This window comes from Condylura cristata, unplaced genomic scaffold (genome assembly GCF_000260355.1).
Source record: "Condylura cristata isolate star-nosed mole 26May11 unplaced genomic scaffold, ConCri1.0 scaffold00034, whole genome shotgun sequence".
Lineage (NCBI taxonomy): Eukaryota > Metazoa > Chordata > Mammalia > Eulipotyphla > Talpidae > Condylura > Condylura cristata.
This window is the reverse complement of record NW_004567135.1, coordinates 8165709-8181264: the sequence shown is the minus strand read 5'-3', so window position 1 is coordinate 8181264 and position 15556 is coordinate 8165709. Positions and strand designations below refer to the sequence as shown.

General features: G+C 47.9%; 1 protein-coding gene across 3 annotated transcripts in view; it reads left to right on the top strand.

Annotated features, from left to right (window-relative positions):
* The window catches only part of USP18 (ubiquitin specific peptidase 18), a 28254-nt gene that overhangs the window by 11244 nt on the left and 1454 nt on the right, over positions 1–15556 (top strand). The window contains exons 2-10 of one of the 3 annotated variants that reach the window (XM_012732235.1): positions 1271–1354; positions 2913–3009; positions 5940–6085; positions 9632–9711; positions 9996–10142; positions 10447–10542; positions 10910–11077; positions 14268–14399; positions 14893–14942. In XM_012732235.1, the coding sequence (XP_012587689.1) occupies positions 1297–1354; positions 2913–3009; positions 5940–6085; positions 9632–9711; positions 9996–10142; positions 10447–10542; positions 10910–11077; positions 14268–14399; positions 14893–14942 (974 nt within the window). In that variant the 5' untranslated portion in view covers positions 1271–1296. Of the gene's footprint in view, positions 1–1100; positions 1355–2912; positions 3010–5939; positions 6086–9631; positions 9712–9995; positions 10143–10446; positions 10543–10909; positions 11078–14267; positions 14400–14892; positions 14943–15556 lie in introns of those variants that run through there. The other 2 variants (XM_004692529.2, XM_012732236.1) reach the window with 2 other exon arrangements.

Genomic DNA, 15556 nt, shown 5'->3' with positions numbered 1-15556 from the left:
CACTGCCCTGCAGACAGCCTGTGGCACCACAGGGCGGGTAGTGGCAGAGTGCAGGGATGGTGAGCTTGTTCCAAGAATTTCTGAGAGAATCCTGAGCTTCCGGAACATGCTTGGGGGGAATTTAAAGGGACTGAAGTCCGTGTTGTCAGGAGGAAGTAAAAGACCAGGGAGCCTGGGCCTTGTGGACAGTGTGGCACCCTGGAAGGTTACCACAGCACATGTCCCGTGGGTCTTTGGTCTGCATGAGAAAACGCAAGTACATAGAGAAATTGTTACGCCTGAGCATGTTCGCGGTTATTTTCTTTAGAATCGTAAAAAAACTGAAAACAGCCAGAGTATTTTGCTCTGGCAGGCATCTCAGGTGATTTATAAAGAGCTTGTATGATGTGGGAATATTCTTGTTACAACGCAAAGCAGGAAAAGCCGTTTCCTATGTTTACAGGAAGAGTCGACAAGATAAATATCAAATAGTGCTGATCGCGACTGATTTATATTTTCTTCATTTTGCAAGTTTTCTTCCTACGGCAGCATTATTTGAAGTGCAATAACCTTAAAAATTGTAATAAAAACCCTAAACGTATATATGTGCCCTGAACGCGTGGGGCAACGAGACCCTCAGGATTCTGGTCTGCACCCCTCGGTGAGTGTCGTGCTGTGTGCCAAAACAGCGAACCCCGGGGGGAGACGACCCAGCAGCCTGCTGCGTTGACACAGACTGTGAACAGGGGCCCTCCTGGTGGTGCAGGGGGCTAAGGCGCAGCCCCACGAAGCTCGCCCTAGCCGCTTCGGCACAAGTTCGATCCCCGGTTCCCCTCAGCAGGGTATTTCGTCCATCTGCCTGTCTGCTCCCCACTCTATCTCTGGTGAGTCCTCTCACCCCCACACACCTCTGGCCTGTACCCCAATTCTATATGCATAAATAAATCCTTAAAAAAAAAACCTGAACGTGTGGGACAAAGGGTAGGGGTGTCTCACTGTCATTTCTAGCCTTAGCGCTAGAATCTCGCCCAACGTTTATGTCCCACACACTGGTTCTTTGTAATCAGAGCTGGTACTTGAACACCTTCTCCTGCCTCACCTACCTGTGTTTCCACAGCCGTCCCACCAAGCTGGCTCACCAGAGGTGCTCCTGGAAGTGAAGTTGGATGGTCCATCCTAAACACTGACCAGGCAGCCGGCGGCCTGGGGACTCTGGGGTGAACACTCATGGGCAAGGTGTTTGGGATCCTGAGGCAAACAGTCCTGGCTGAGTCTCGGCATTTCCTGGCAGGACCCACTGAGGAGAAAGAAGACGCCATGAAGAGGAAGAGGATGTGGCTACAAGAACGCCTCAGTGCCTGGGACCGTCCTCACGGTGACTCCCTCCCTCCCGTCTTTCTCTCGTGTAGGATGGCTTTGCTGGCCCATGCCACTCTGCAGCAGTAGGACTTCGCAGTGCGAGTCTCCCCGTCTCTCGGGCCTCCATTTCTACGTCTGTAATGGGGGCGTGACTCCAGTCCCGGTGCATAGCTTGGAGAGAGCAAACGAGACCACAGACTTTTGTGGGGCCACACTTCAGGCCTGAGGCGGTCACTCCTGGGTGCTGGTGTGTGTGGAGGCAAGAAGGCGCTTGCACTGGCGGGCAGTGCTGTGGGCACCTGAGATGCTTACCCTCGACTGCCCATTCTCATCTGCACCAAAGCCCTTGCCCCAGGGCCCCTGAAATGAGTGTTTCTCCCTACCTCTTACATCACTCACCTTGTAGGGCCTGCTGAGCCCAGGTCTGGTATGGGAAAATTTAGTTGCTAGTGAGTCAGAGACACACTATCTTTCGGCTTTCTTGTGTCCTTTTAAGTCACTTCTGGCTTCAAACTCTCTAGGTGCATTTAGATGAGTTTAATCTTCCCTAAAGCGTTCCAGATTTCGTCCAGTGTGGTGGGGACTAAGCAGGGTCCTTTCCACTGGAATCCAAACCAGACTAGCTGGGGCCTCCCTGGTGGCGCAGGGGTTAAGTCTCAGCACTGTGAAGCTGCCTGCAGTCACTGCAGCACAAGTTCGATCCCCAGTCAGGGAGTGACCCACAGGGCACAGCAGACCTCTCCTGTCTCACCCGCTGCTCCCTTCAGCAGTGGATTTCAGTGGATCTGCCTGTTCTGCTCCCCACTCCATCTCTGGTGGAGCCTCTCACCCCCACACCTCTGGCCTACACCCCAGCTCTTGTGTGCATCAATATATAAAAATAAATTTTAAAAAAATAGACCAGCTGAAATTACTCTTAACCCCATAGATAGCCATTTTTTTTTTAAGATTTATTTATTTATCCATACAGAACTGAGGCACAGGCCAGAGGTGCAGGACGGTGAGAAGACTCACCAGAGACAGAGTGGGGAACAGAACAGGCAGATCCACGAAGTACACTGCTGAGGGGAGCAGCGGGCGGGTCAGGAGAGGTCTGCCGCGCCATGTGGTCACCTCCGGGGCAGGCGGGGATCCAACTCATGCTTTAGTGGCTTTAGCTTCTTGGTGCTGTGCTTTAACCCGCTGCGCCACCAGGGAGGGCCCCATAGATATCCATTTTGACTCAACTCTATAGGGGACAATTTGAATGAGAGGAACTCATAATTCTGCAAGTTTTGAATTTTGTACTGTTCCTTTCCCTTTGCTCTCGCCATTGTTTATACTACTAGTGTGACATTGCAGAATACACTTTCTTGTGACACCTCTTTTCCTAATGGGCTATGAAAACTTCTAGTGCTATTTCACTTCTCAACGGGTCTCCAATTTATTTGCAAGATCCTTGATGAATTCTTTGCTCCTCTGAGAGTACTTTATAGGATTTCCTGTGCTTGGTAGATTCTAGGAAAACAGCTGGATTTTCTTAAGTCCCTTAGCTAGGTCTTATCCTCAGTGTCTTTTCTTTTTCTTCTTTATAGGCCTCGTGGGTTTGCACAATATTGGACGGACCTGCTGCCTTAACGCCCTGATTCAAGTATTGATTATGAACATGCGTTTCACCAAGATATTGAAGAGGTAATACTTTTATTTAGACTGATAAACGTGTATATTCTCTGGCATTTTAAAATATTTCGTTACTCACAGTGACTTGGACTTCTATATTTCATTGTATTATTTTTACTTGGCAATAGTGCTATAATATATATATATATAATATATAATTGGCATTGCTGCTATAGATCCACACCTCCTAAGACGTGTGTTACACCACCATCCTCACCTAAGCTTCCGTGATCCTCTGCCGTATTCCACTGGGCCCCTCCCTTGAGCCCTCCTGCCCACTCCTCCCCTCAAGTAGCTTCAGTTCCACAGTCAGATTTCTCGGTTGGTGTCGGTTTAGTTTTTCTGTTCCTTTGTTTTGTTTCTCCATATTCCACACGTGAATATAATCATCTGTTATTTGTCTTTCTCCCTCTGATTTATTTCACTTAGCATAATCACCTCCAGTTCCATGCACGCTCTGTTACAACTGGGAAACCTTCATCTTTTTTAGTGCTGAGTAGTATTCCATCGTGTATATATACCACATCTTCTTAAACAACTCATCTGTCTTTGGGCATGTAGCTTGTTTCCATATTGACTAATGCAGATGGCAGTGCAGCCAGCACAGGATGCATTTATTCCTTTGTATGAGTGCTTTTTTGCATCTTTGGGGAAGATACCTGGGCTGGATTATAAAGTGGAACTATTTTAAAAATTTCAAGAAACCACTATACTGTCTTCTACAGAGACTGAGCCTGTCTGAAGTCCATCCACTTTGTGCAAAGACTCCTTGCTCTCCATATCCTGGCCAACAACTTTTATTTCGTCATTTTTGACAAGGGCTATTCTCATGGTGGTTTGGATTTGTTTTGCATGTCCCTGATAACAACTGATGAACTTTTTTTCATGGGCCTGTCAGCCATCTGTTTACCTTCTTTGGACAAGTATCTGTTCAGAAGTTTGGCCCACTTTTAAATAGGATTGTTGGTTTTCCTGAGGTTGAGTAGCACGAGTTCTTTGTAGACCTTCGATTAAGATTAGCCCTCTTGTTAGATGTATCGTGCAAATATTTCTTCCACTCGGTAAGGTGTCTTTTCATTTAAGGATAATTTCTTTTGCCTTGCAGACGTTTTTTAATTTGATGCAGTCTTATTGTTTGTTTTTGCTTTTGTGTCTCTGCTGTTGGAGCTGAGTCCCCCAAAACATCACAGAAGCCAGTGTGGGGGAGTGTTTTGCCAAAATTTTCTTTTGCGTATTTCATGGCCTCACATCTTACATCCAAGTCTTTAGTCCATTTTGAATATGATGTGAGATAGTACTGTCCAGTTTTTCTAACATAATTTGTTGAAGAAACTTTCTCAAGTTTATATTTTTAGCTCATTGTTATAAATCAACTGTCCATATAAGCATGGGCTTTTATTTTTTTAAGATTTATGTATTTATGCTTACAGAACTGGGGTACAGGCCAGAAGTGCAGGTGTGGTGAGAGGATTCACCAAGACAGAGTGGGAGCAGAACAGGCAGATCGATGAAGTACACTGCTGAGGGGAGCAGCGGGAGGGTCAGGAGAGGTCTGCCACGCCAGGTGGGTCACTCCCTGGCTGGGGATGAAACTGGTGCTACAGTGGCTGCAGAGAGCTCCATAATACTGTGCTTTAACCCGTTGCGCCACCAGGGAGGGCCCTTTCTGGCTGTTAATTCTATTCCACTGGTCAGTGCATCTATTATTATTCTAGCACCATAATATGCTGATTTCCATAGCTTTGTGGTGTAATTTGAAACCTGGAAGGGTGATGTGTCTGTCATTTCTTCTTTTTTGTCAGGATTGGTTTGACAATTTAGAGCCTTCTGTGGTTCTTGTATGAATTTCAGTAATGTTTCTTTCATTTCTTGGAAGAATGATGTTGATGTTTGATAGGGACTGTATTGAATCTGAATATTGCTTTGAGTAAAATGACCATTTTGGTAATGTTACTTCTTTCAAGGAATATCTTGTCATTTTTTTGTGTCTTCCACTTTTAAAAGTGTCTGTATTTTTCAGTGTTCCAGTCTTTCACCTTGCTGTGTTAATCCCTAGGTGCTTAATTGTTTTCGATGGGATTGTTTTCTTGAGTTCTCTGTTTTCTAGTTTGCATATAGAATGTAACAGATTTTTGTATATTGATTTTGTAGCCTGGCACTTTGCTGTACTGCTTTATTGTTTCTCATAGTTTTTTAGTCATGTTTTGAGGATTTTTTCCTGTTGTTTATAGGCCAAAGGTGTGGTAGGGTAGGGTGCAGGGATGGGGTGAAAGGAATCACAGAGACAGAGTTGGGAGCAGAACAGGCAGATGGACTGAGCTCAACTGCTGAGGGGCGCTGGGGGAGACAGAGGTCTGGTGCCCTGTGGGTCAGCTCCTGGCTGGGACTGAATTCGTGCTGCAGTGGCTGCCAGTAGCTTGATCAATAGTGCTGAGGCCTAACCCTTTGCGCCAGCAGGAAGCCCACATATTTTACACATACGAACGTCTTCTTTCTTCCCCCATGCGATCTCCTCTTTCCCTCTCTGGCAGGGACAGTTGAGAAAGACTCGACTATGCCCTTTGTTCCTAGGTTCTAGGACAGAGTCTGGCTTTTCCCTTAGGAATGCTGCGGGTGGGTCATTGCCCTGTGGACCCAGCACCTAGCACCCTCACTCTGGTGTGATTGCGGGGCAGGGGCAGGGGGTAGAGCCAGCGGGTTGTGCCAAGCGCCCTCTGGAGAGAGCAGCTATAACCGATTTGCCGACTTGGTGGTTCTGAACCCTGTCTGCACACTTCAATCACCTAGGAAACCCAACGCTAACGCCGGCACCCCACCCTCCAGAAATTCTGATGTAGTGAGTCTACATAGGCTTGACCATGGATTTTGTTAAAGTTCCAGTGTGCACCTGGCACTGAGAATCATGGCGGTGAAGACGGTCACGGCTGCTCTTTCTCCGGCAGGATAACTTTGCCCAGGGAGGAAGAGGAGCAGAAGCACAGCGTGCCGGTGCAGCTGCTTCTGCTGATGGAGAGGATGCAGGACAGCAGGCAGAAGGCGGTGCGGCCCGTGGAGCTGGCCTACTGCCTCCGCAAGTGCAACGTGCCATGTAAGGCTGAGAAGCGCGGCGCCAGCCGCCAGGGTTAGCCGGGGCGCAGGAAAAAATGGAAACTTCGCCCACAGTTCATGGGAAGCAGCAGCCGTGGAAAACAACATCGAACGCCCTCAAAACACTAACATGGATCCACTCTACGATTCCAAAATTCCACACTTCGGTTATCTACCTGAAGCATTAAAAAAACACCCGTTTAGACCCTCCCTGGTGGCGCAACGGGTTGGGACGCAGCACTGGGAGCTGGCCGCAGCCGCTTCAGTGCGAGTTCGATCCCCGCCCCGGAGGTGACCCCCATGGCACGGCAGACCTCTCCTGACCCACCTGCTGCTCCCCTCAGCAGTGTCCTTCGTCTATCAGCCTGTTCTGCTCCCCACTCTGTCTCTGGTGAAGCCTCTCGCTGCCCCTGCACCAATGGCTGGTATCGCAGTTCTGTCTGCCCAAATAAATAAATCTTTAAAAACTTCTTTAAAAAACAAACAAACACCCCTTTAAAGTGGTATTTACCCTCTGGTGTCCACAGCAGCACTTTTACAACAGCCAAGTTGCAGAAACAACATCAGTGCCAAGGACATGCGAGGGGGCTGGGAACGATGCGGATGAAGTGGCCGCGGCCGGTGTGCGCGGGGCCAGTCCCAGCCGCGGAGCGTGAGGCTTGTGGTGAGTGACAGCACAGTGGAGCGGGGGGAGATGGTGCCAGGTGAGGTCAGTCAGGATCAGAAAGACAGGCGCTGGGTGCTTTCACTCCTGTGTGGCGCCCGGACACAAAACACAGGGTAGCCAAGTAAAAAGCAAACGCCACCTTAGAAGGGGCGTGGAGTTGAGGCTACCGGTGGAAGTGAGGAGAACCGGGGCCCGGCCTGGGGCCACGGTGCGCATGATCGGGCTCTGGTGTGGGCGGGTGTGGTAACCTGCATCTGAGGCGGAGGGAACCTAAATCGTGTGTAGTGTAAGCCCATGTTACAGCAGTAAAAATGTGACATAAACTTCCCTCTGTATTGACATTGGTGTTGGGTGAGACGTTGTTTTCATAATTTCATAATTTTGCAATGGGCTTCTTTGAGTATAGATTAATCTAATGCTTGGGTCTACTAAGGCTGATGCCTGACTGTTCTTTTTTTTTTTTTAAAGATTTATTTATTTATGCACACAAAAAAGATTTATTTATTTATGCACAAGAACTGGGGTCCAGGCTAGAGGTGTGGGGAAGGTAGGAGGATTCTCCAGAGACAGTGTGGGGAGCAGAACAGGCAGACTGACAAAGTACACTGCTGAGGGGAGCAGCGGGGAGACAGGACAGGTCTGCCGCGCCACGTGGGTCACCTCCAGGACCAGGGATCAAACTCGCACTGAAGCGGCTGCCGTCAGCTTGCAGTGCTGTGTCCTAACCCATTGTGCCACCAGGGAGGGCCCTTGGCAATATTCTTTTTTGCCCTGACTGGTGTTGCAACCTTAGATAATGATGACATTAAACAATTGGCACTGATTGATTGTTTTCCACAAATGCCCAGGAGTAGGGCTGTAAGATCTGAGTTCAGTCAAACAACGACTACTTCTTCAAGTGGGGCTTTCTTGGAACTTTAAGGTAGGTGAAATAATAAAATGCTTTTTGGAAGAGCGCTAATCCTAGTCTGCACCCTACCTTTCAAAGGGTTCTGGTTTTCAAGGCCACTGCAGAGCTGAGAAGAAGGAATTGAAAATCAGCCAAAGTAGAAAAGCCATAAATCCTTCCCTTCTAATTACATTTATTATTATATCCTTTTTAAAAAGAGTTGTTTATTTATGCATACAAGAACTGGAATACAGGCCAGAGGTTGAGGGGTAGGGGCAGGAGGGCTTGAGAGGATTCAAAGTGGGGGGCAGAACAGGCAGATCTACCAAAACACACTGCTGAGGGGAGCAGTGGGTGGGTCAGAAGAGGTCTGCTGCGCCATGTGGGTCACTCCCTGGTCGGGGATCAAACTCATGCTGCAGTGGCCACTGACAGCTTCATAGTGCTGCATTTTATCCCCTTGTACCACCAGGGAGAGCCCAGTATTTTTATTATTATTATTATTATTATTATTCAAAATAAACACCTAAGATTTTTGGTAAGCTTGAGGTTTATTTTTAGAATTCTGAGAAAATTTGACAGTGACAGTTTTTGCCAGTACTTTCGTTTTCTTATAGGAGTGGATTTATGGAGACTCAAAGTCACCATCCAGGTTCTCACCTTTCTTTAGTTTCCACAGCAGTTTATACTCCTTATTTTCTTATTCGCTATTGAATAATGACTATGTGGATACTTGTCCTCCCCTAGACTGTTTGTTTCTTGGTGACAGGGGCCTCCTCTGGCTGGTGAACCCAGTCATGGGTTGGACTACGTTGCTGTAGTTCTTAGCAGAGAGGGCTCCCTGCGCTCTGGGGTGGTCACGTGGGCCAAGACCTTCTGCAGGAGGGTGATCTGACTTACTTTGTGTCCAGCGCTGGCGGTGTGGCTCGCAGCCTTCCAAATAATTCCCTGGAGATACCCAGTGCAACCTGCCCCACTTGTCTATAAGTTTTAGGATCATTCGCTTAGTATTTGGATGAATGAATCCAAGCAGCTAAATCATAATGTTCACCTGCTATGTGCCAGGTATTGTGCTAGTGTGGTGATAACGAAAAATAAGGCAAAACCAACTAAATCCCCAAAACTGTAAGCACAGATTATGATAATACCATGAAGGTAATAAAATGGCATTGCGAGAGTAGCTGTGACTATTTCATCCTTTGACGATAATCACTGCCTTTTGGCAGACACCTGTTTTATGAAATACTCCTCACTGTATTTTTCATTTTCTTTGGCTTCCTGGATTTCTCTTGAATAGTATTTCCCCCCCTCCCCGGCAAATGCCTATTTCCTTAATGCAAAACAGAAGTGTTTGTTTTTACTGGGGTGACATAGGTCTACTTCTCTGCATCTGCTCTGGGGGTGATAGGTTGAGGCCTCTACAAACACCCTCCACACTGTGCCCACCACTGCACTTTAAAATCCACTTACACGTATCATGACTGCACCTTGGCCTTACATTTACTATTCCAACCCTGCCGAGTCAGTCTGCATCATCTAACACTTCCTGTTCTCCCAGACACCTTTGGGGGAAACCTGGCTCAAATACAAATACTAGGAAACTGCCGATTTGTGGGGAGTGAAAGAGGAAAATGCATAAAAGACACAGAGAAGGGAGTGGCCCTAAGAGTCCATTTAGAACTGGATTAGGGGAGAATCCACTTGCGACTGATGGTTTACCTAGGAGGTCAGTGGGGGTGGCAGGCCAGACGACAGGAAACCTTGTGCTGTGGGACCAGACTATAGGTTTAAAGAAGAGTTCTCATAAGTCATTATCAAGCTTGTTTTAGCCCAAGCATTTATTGAGCATTTACTAAGTCATGGAAACGGCCTGACCAAGGGGGCGGCTGTGAAGGTGGCGGGCGGCCACTTGGGTCTGGGCCGCAGGGCCCGGGGCGTGAATCAGGGCCAGTGGCCTCGCTTACTGGGCTGCGACTTTTCTCTTTGGCCAGTGTCTGTCCAGCATGATGCTGCTTACCTGTACCTCACCATCTTGAACCTAATCAAGGACCAAATCACCGACGCAGACTTGGTAAGATCCTAAAACTAGAGAACTCAGAAGTTTAAGGCGTTGCTCCTTGACTCATCCGACTATCGCTAACACAGTGTGCAGAGAGGAGAAACAAACAATGTGCACTCAAATCCTCACCACAACTCCCTGACCCCGCTGGTGTTCCCATTGTGTACCTTAAGAGCTGAGCAAAGCATACATCAGTGGCTGGTTATAGAGCTTCTGTCTCGTGACTGCACCTTCTGGAGACTGGCCTGGTCCGGCTCATGGTGCCTTTGGTGGGCCCCTTTCTCCCTCTCTGGCAGGTGGAAAGGCTGCAGAGGCTGTATGGAATCCAGATGAAGGAATCCCTGATTTGCCTGGAGTGTAACAAGGAGAGCAGCCAATACAGCAACATGTTCACCCTTCCCCTTTCTCTTTTCGACCTGGACTGCAAGCCTCTGAAGACCCTGGTGAGGGACCCCCCTTGGGCATCTTGCTGTCCTCCACCCCCGCTGACGATGCTGCCACCACTCCCTGGTTTCTGTAATCCACCCTGGGCTTAAACAATCATTCTATCCCACTGGCCTGGCTCTCAGTTCCCCTGTGACCTGGTGAAACATGTTTCCTTCCCACTTCCCATTTCCTTGCTTTGCCTCCTTAACAGAGGCCCTCCTGCTGTTCCCCTCCAATCAGGGGGGCACTTTCTGAAACCCCCATCTGCGAGACGAGGGTTCTGGGGAAGTCTGATCCTGCTGTTCTCTCGTTCTGGGGCAGGAGGACGCCTTTCGCTACTTTCTCCAGCCCAAGGAGCTGATCGGTGAAAGCAAGTTCTTCTGTGAGAACTGTGGGAGGAAGACCTCTAGGAAACAGGTACTCACACCCCGACAGCAGGGGCTTTTCCAGTGGCCCCCGAGGAAACCGAGTGAGGGTACCGGGAGTGGCATGCATCAGGGTCTTCTCTGGGATCCCTGGGCTTCTGCTGTCCGGAGCTGTGTAGCACAGCGCTGAGGGGGAGGAGCCTTTGGTGGAAAAGAGAAGGCCCAGGAGCTGCCAGGACAGTCTTCTGCTTAGGGCTGGCTGAGCTCCTGGCCCCAGACCCTAATCCTCCCCCTCCCCACCCCCAGCCCAGCCCAGGGCCACGTGTCTGCTCAGGGAGCAGCTGATTTGGCATATGAAGAGCAGACCCGGGCGCTGGTATTGCTCTGACTGCCTGTCCACGCTGGTTTGACTTTTTCAGGTCTTCAGGTTGACCCAGCTGCCTGAGACCTTGACCATCCACCTGATGCGGTTCTCCACCAAAAATTCAAACACAGAGAAAGTCTGCCATGCCCTGTATTTCCCCCGGAGCCTGGACTTAAACGAAGTCCTTCTGGTAGAGCAAGGGCCCTGTGACGGGCAGGAGCAGGTGCGCTGCGCCCCACCTCCCTTCTGTCCCTCGTCACACGTCCTTGGGGTTCTCCCCTCTATTGGAAAATGCTGGAAGCTCCCCCTCCCCCGAGATGGCATTTTGGGTCACTCAGATCTCAGAAATCAAGTCCTCTGCAGACTCTGCCCAGGCCACACAAAGGGAGGAAGATTCCACAGCCTGAAACTCAGGCACATTCTCATATTCAAGGAACGCCCGTGTCCTTAAACAACAAGCGTGGGCCGTGGGCACCCCACTAACACCACAGCTGTCTGCTGTCCACACATTTTTTCTGCGGGTGCTAAAGCTCATAGTTCTACTCTCGGGGCTCATAGTTCTGAGGGAAGGAGGCCATCATTCAGGGCCTTCCTTCCACATCGGATGTGCAGACCCACCGATGTTCTACTTGGTCCTAAGTATAAGAACCAGCTTCTCTTTTCAAGATGGCTTATGCCCACTTGGAGGACAATGAGAAAGTGGTCAGTTTGTTGGGTCAGATTTAGTAAACAATAGGGTTGGATTCAGTTGTCCTGAACTAGTAACTTATTAGAATTTGAGGGGGGGAATGACAAATAGCTTTTCTTTGTAGGTTTGAAATGCTGCATTTAGCAGATTCTGCATCCTTTTATGTTTGTGTTGGGGGCTGTCTTATGTTTGTTTTTTTTTAAGATTTATTTATGCATACAGAACTGGGGTACAGACCAGAGGCTCAGGGGCGGTGAGAGGCTTCACCAGAGACAGAGTGGGGAGCAGAGTAGGCAGATGGATGAAATACACTGCTGAGGGGAGCAGCAGGAGGGTCAGGACAGGTCTGCTGTGCCATGTGGGTCACCTCCCTGGCCGGGGATTGAACTCATGCTGCAGTAGCTGCAGACACCTTCATAGTGCTTATTCTCGAAGAATAAGCACTTCCCCCCAATATTACCAGTGCCATCTCCTGACCCCTTCGTATCATCTGGTGCCCAGCCAGTATGCAGAAGCCCCTGACTGTCTTGTGATTTGCTTGGTTTGACTCTAGATGCAAACAAGGTCTCCACTTGCCTTGTTGATATCCGTTTCCTTCCTCACTCCCTCCCCTCTCTTTTCTCTTTTTGATAAAGTTTCTTTTATATGTCTCTTCCCTTCCTTCTCCTTATCATTTACTTAGTTGAAGCTTTTTAAAACAAAAATATACGTATATATCCAGAATTGACTGGTTGGTCTTATTCTCTATCCCTTTGTACCTCCTGGAGACTAGTAGTTAGATGTAGATGTTGCTCTGCATTTAAAAATTCTGCATAGATCTTCAACTAAGAGAGAGCGTAGCCTGGGTCCTCCCTTTGGGTGACTTAACTTCACCTGCAGTGACGTCAGCCCTGTTGTCAGCCCTGTTCTTCCTCGTTGATGCTATTTGAGTCTCGGGTTAGGGTCGTTATTCAACTGTGCTGAGATCACAGAACTAGGTATCCCTGACAAATGGGGGGAGCCTTTTCACCGTCCATCAATACTCTATCTCTCCAGTTACTCTTTCCTTTTCACAGAGAATCACTTCTTATCTTGACTTACTGTATCAGATCCCAAAAAGGCAAGCTAATTAGCAAAAAGGCAAGGAGAAGAACTCGGGCGCAGACGCCAGGGGCGGAAGGAACCTACTAGGACAGGGTTGTTCAAAGAGATGCCTGGAGAGCAGCTCCCCGGCTCGGAGAGTTGCCTTTTCTTGACTTTCTACGACTTTAGGCAGTAGAATGACTGGCCGCCAACTTGAATGGACGCCTCGCTGTCTTTGATTTGACCTCTTTGTGATACTCTCTGTGATTTAGTTCTCGCCTTCAAAACCAAATCTGTCTCCCCATCGTTCTCCAAACCCCCGGGGCTTCTTTCTTGCTTTGGGCTTTTCTGACCACTGTTTTTGTTGACATTTAGTCCTAATTTCATTCCTCTTCTCTCTGATTTTTGAATGTGAATTTATTAATCTGCATGGGGTCAACAATCACCTCAATCCAAAATCTTTCAACTATATTTCTCCTGTTCAGAGCTTTCTCGAGAGCTTCAAAACAGTGACGGGCTCATCCCATGTCTTCATGCCCACACAGCTCTGTTCCACACTCAACTTCAGCACGCTGATGTTTCTTTCTTTCTTTCTTTCTTTTTGCGCTGATATGTTTCTAACACCCATCTGGAATCCATCCCAATAGTGCCTCTTCCTTGTGCTAATCAGTTATAAAACACTTTGCAATTTCTCCATAGTTTCCCTCTTCATTTCTCCCTCCACTTTTACTTCCTCAATATTGTACAGCAGAGGGGTGCAGAACTTGGACTTTGAAACCAAACAGGCCTATTCTATTCATAAGCTCTTGGCTTTGATAAAATACTTTACCTTCCTGAGTTCAGATTCCATCTCTGCTAAGTCGTATTTATACAGTCATCTACCTCGTAGGATTGTTGTGAATTTTAAGTAAATGAATATATGTAAGTTTAGCCAAATGTATAGTGAATGCCAAAACCTAGTTCATGATTATGTTAATAATCATGATCATATTTGTGACTAATACTGATATAATTATCTAGGCTGGCACCTTTCTTTATTGCATTATTATAATTTATCTCACTGGTTTCCATCTCATATGGATTCTTCTCCAACAACCACGTTACTTCAGGACGTTTGTCAACGTAAATCTGGTGATGTGTTCCCTGCTTCAAGCCTCCTGAGTGAGCCCATCACTCGGGGAATAAAATCCTAATTCTTAATTTGATCTTGTAGTTTCTTCTGTTGTGTCTTCCCAGCGCCCTCTCTGATTCCCAGTTCCTCAGTATACTCTGCTCTATTATGCTGCTGAGTTTTTTTGTAGTTTCTGGTTCTATTCAAGGGTACCCCTTTCTCGTAACTTCTCTGTCACTCTCATTCATTCTTCAAATTGAGCCCAAGCCTGTCCACTCTGGGGTGCTTCCTTGTCTCCTCAGCTGGTCATTCCTTCTCCTTTCTTGGGCAGATGTTGGGTCTTCTCAGATTGACCTGTAATCTCCCTGATGTGAGACATGATGGTAACTGGGAGATTCTTGAGGTCAAAAACGGTTGTCTCATTTCCTTAAACAGCCAGTACCTGGCAAAGAGTAGGCGGTGAGGAAACACATGAGGGAATTGTAATTCCTTATTCTGGGCTGGGCTGGGAAGGGAGAGGGAAGGGAAGTCACTGTGCCTGTGTCCTTCCAGGCAGGGGGACAGTATGAGCTCTTTGCTGTGATCGCCCATGTGGGAATGGCTGACTTCGGTCATTACTGTGCCTATATTCAGAATTCTGGGAATGGAGAATGGTTCTGTTTCAACGACTCCAACGTTTGCTGGGTAAGGAACATCACACAAAATGGTCTCCTTCTCCTCCAATAACTGAGTCCAGGATTCTCTATGTTCTCAGTGTGTCTCAAGACACATCATGGTCCAGTTGTCTGTGTCAGAGGCCTTTTGTGGGTTTAAAGCTCCCCCCCCATTCTCATGGTGTCCCCATATAGTTGACACCTCTATAATAATATTTACCCCAGGGCCTAGGTTTTTTGTGTTCTAAGTGCAGTGCCTGGCAGTTTCATGCTTACTGGGAAACATATGGAAACAAGTTAGGAATAGGTAAGTTAGTGCTCTGGGCTGAGTATAATAAGTTTAGGCAGAGATTCCAAAAGGAACCTCATAGACAAGGTATGCTATGTGTAGGTGATCCAGGTTTGGGGACTTAGGGGTGGGTTTGTCTGGAGTAGTGAGCAAGGACAAATTACAGCACCTGTACTCTCTGGAAACTTAACTCATGTCAGTGGGCTGCTTCATTCTCTGCATTTGTTGCTTCCAGGTATCCTGGGAAGACATCCGTTGCACCTATGGAAGTTGCCACTACCGCTGGTAAGAGAAATGTCTGAGCAATGATTTTCTTGCTGCCGTGGGAAACTGTCATGATTTAAGTGTCCCTTAAGGTTGGATAACTCCCCAGTGATTCATGTTCCATGCTCATTCCACTGCACCCTGTTTTTCTCATAATTTAGATTCTGATAAAACTAAAGTGTAAGTAGCTCCCCAAACATCATATTCTATGTCTTCCCTGCATGGTTTTGCACATGCAGTTCCTGGCCTGGATTGCTCTCTGAATTTATCATGGAGGCGAGTGCCTGCTCTTGTTTTCACACCTCTGCACACTTTTCCCACTCTGTAAAGCCTCACTCAGTCACCCTCTGCTCCTACTGGGTATTAAAAATAGCTCAAGTAGGGCCCTCCCTGGTGGCACAGCGGGTTAAAGCACTGCACTGAGAATCTAAAGCCGCTTCCACATGAGTTTGATTCCCGCCTGCCCCGGAGGTGACCACATGGTGTGGCAAACCTCTCCTGACCCGCCCGCTGCTCCCCTCAGCAGTGTACTTCGTGATCTGGCTGTTCTGCTCCCCACTCTGTCTCTGGTGAAGCCTCTCACCGCCCCTGCACCTCTGACCTGTACCCCAGTTCTGTATGCACAAATAAATAAA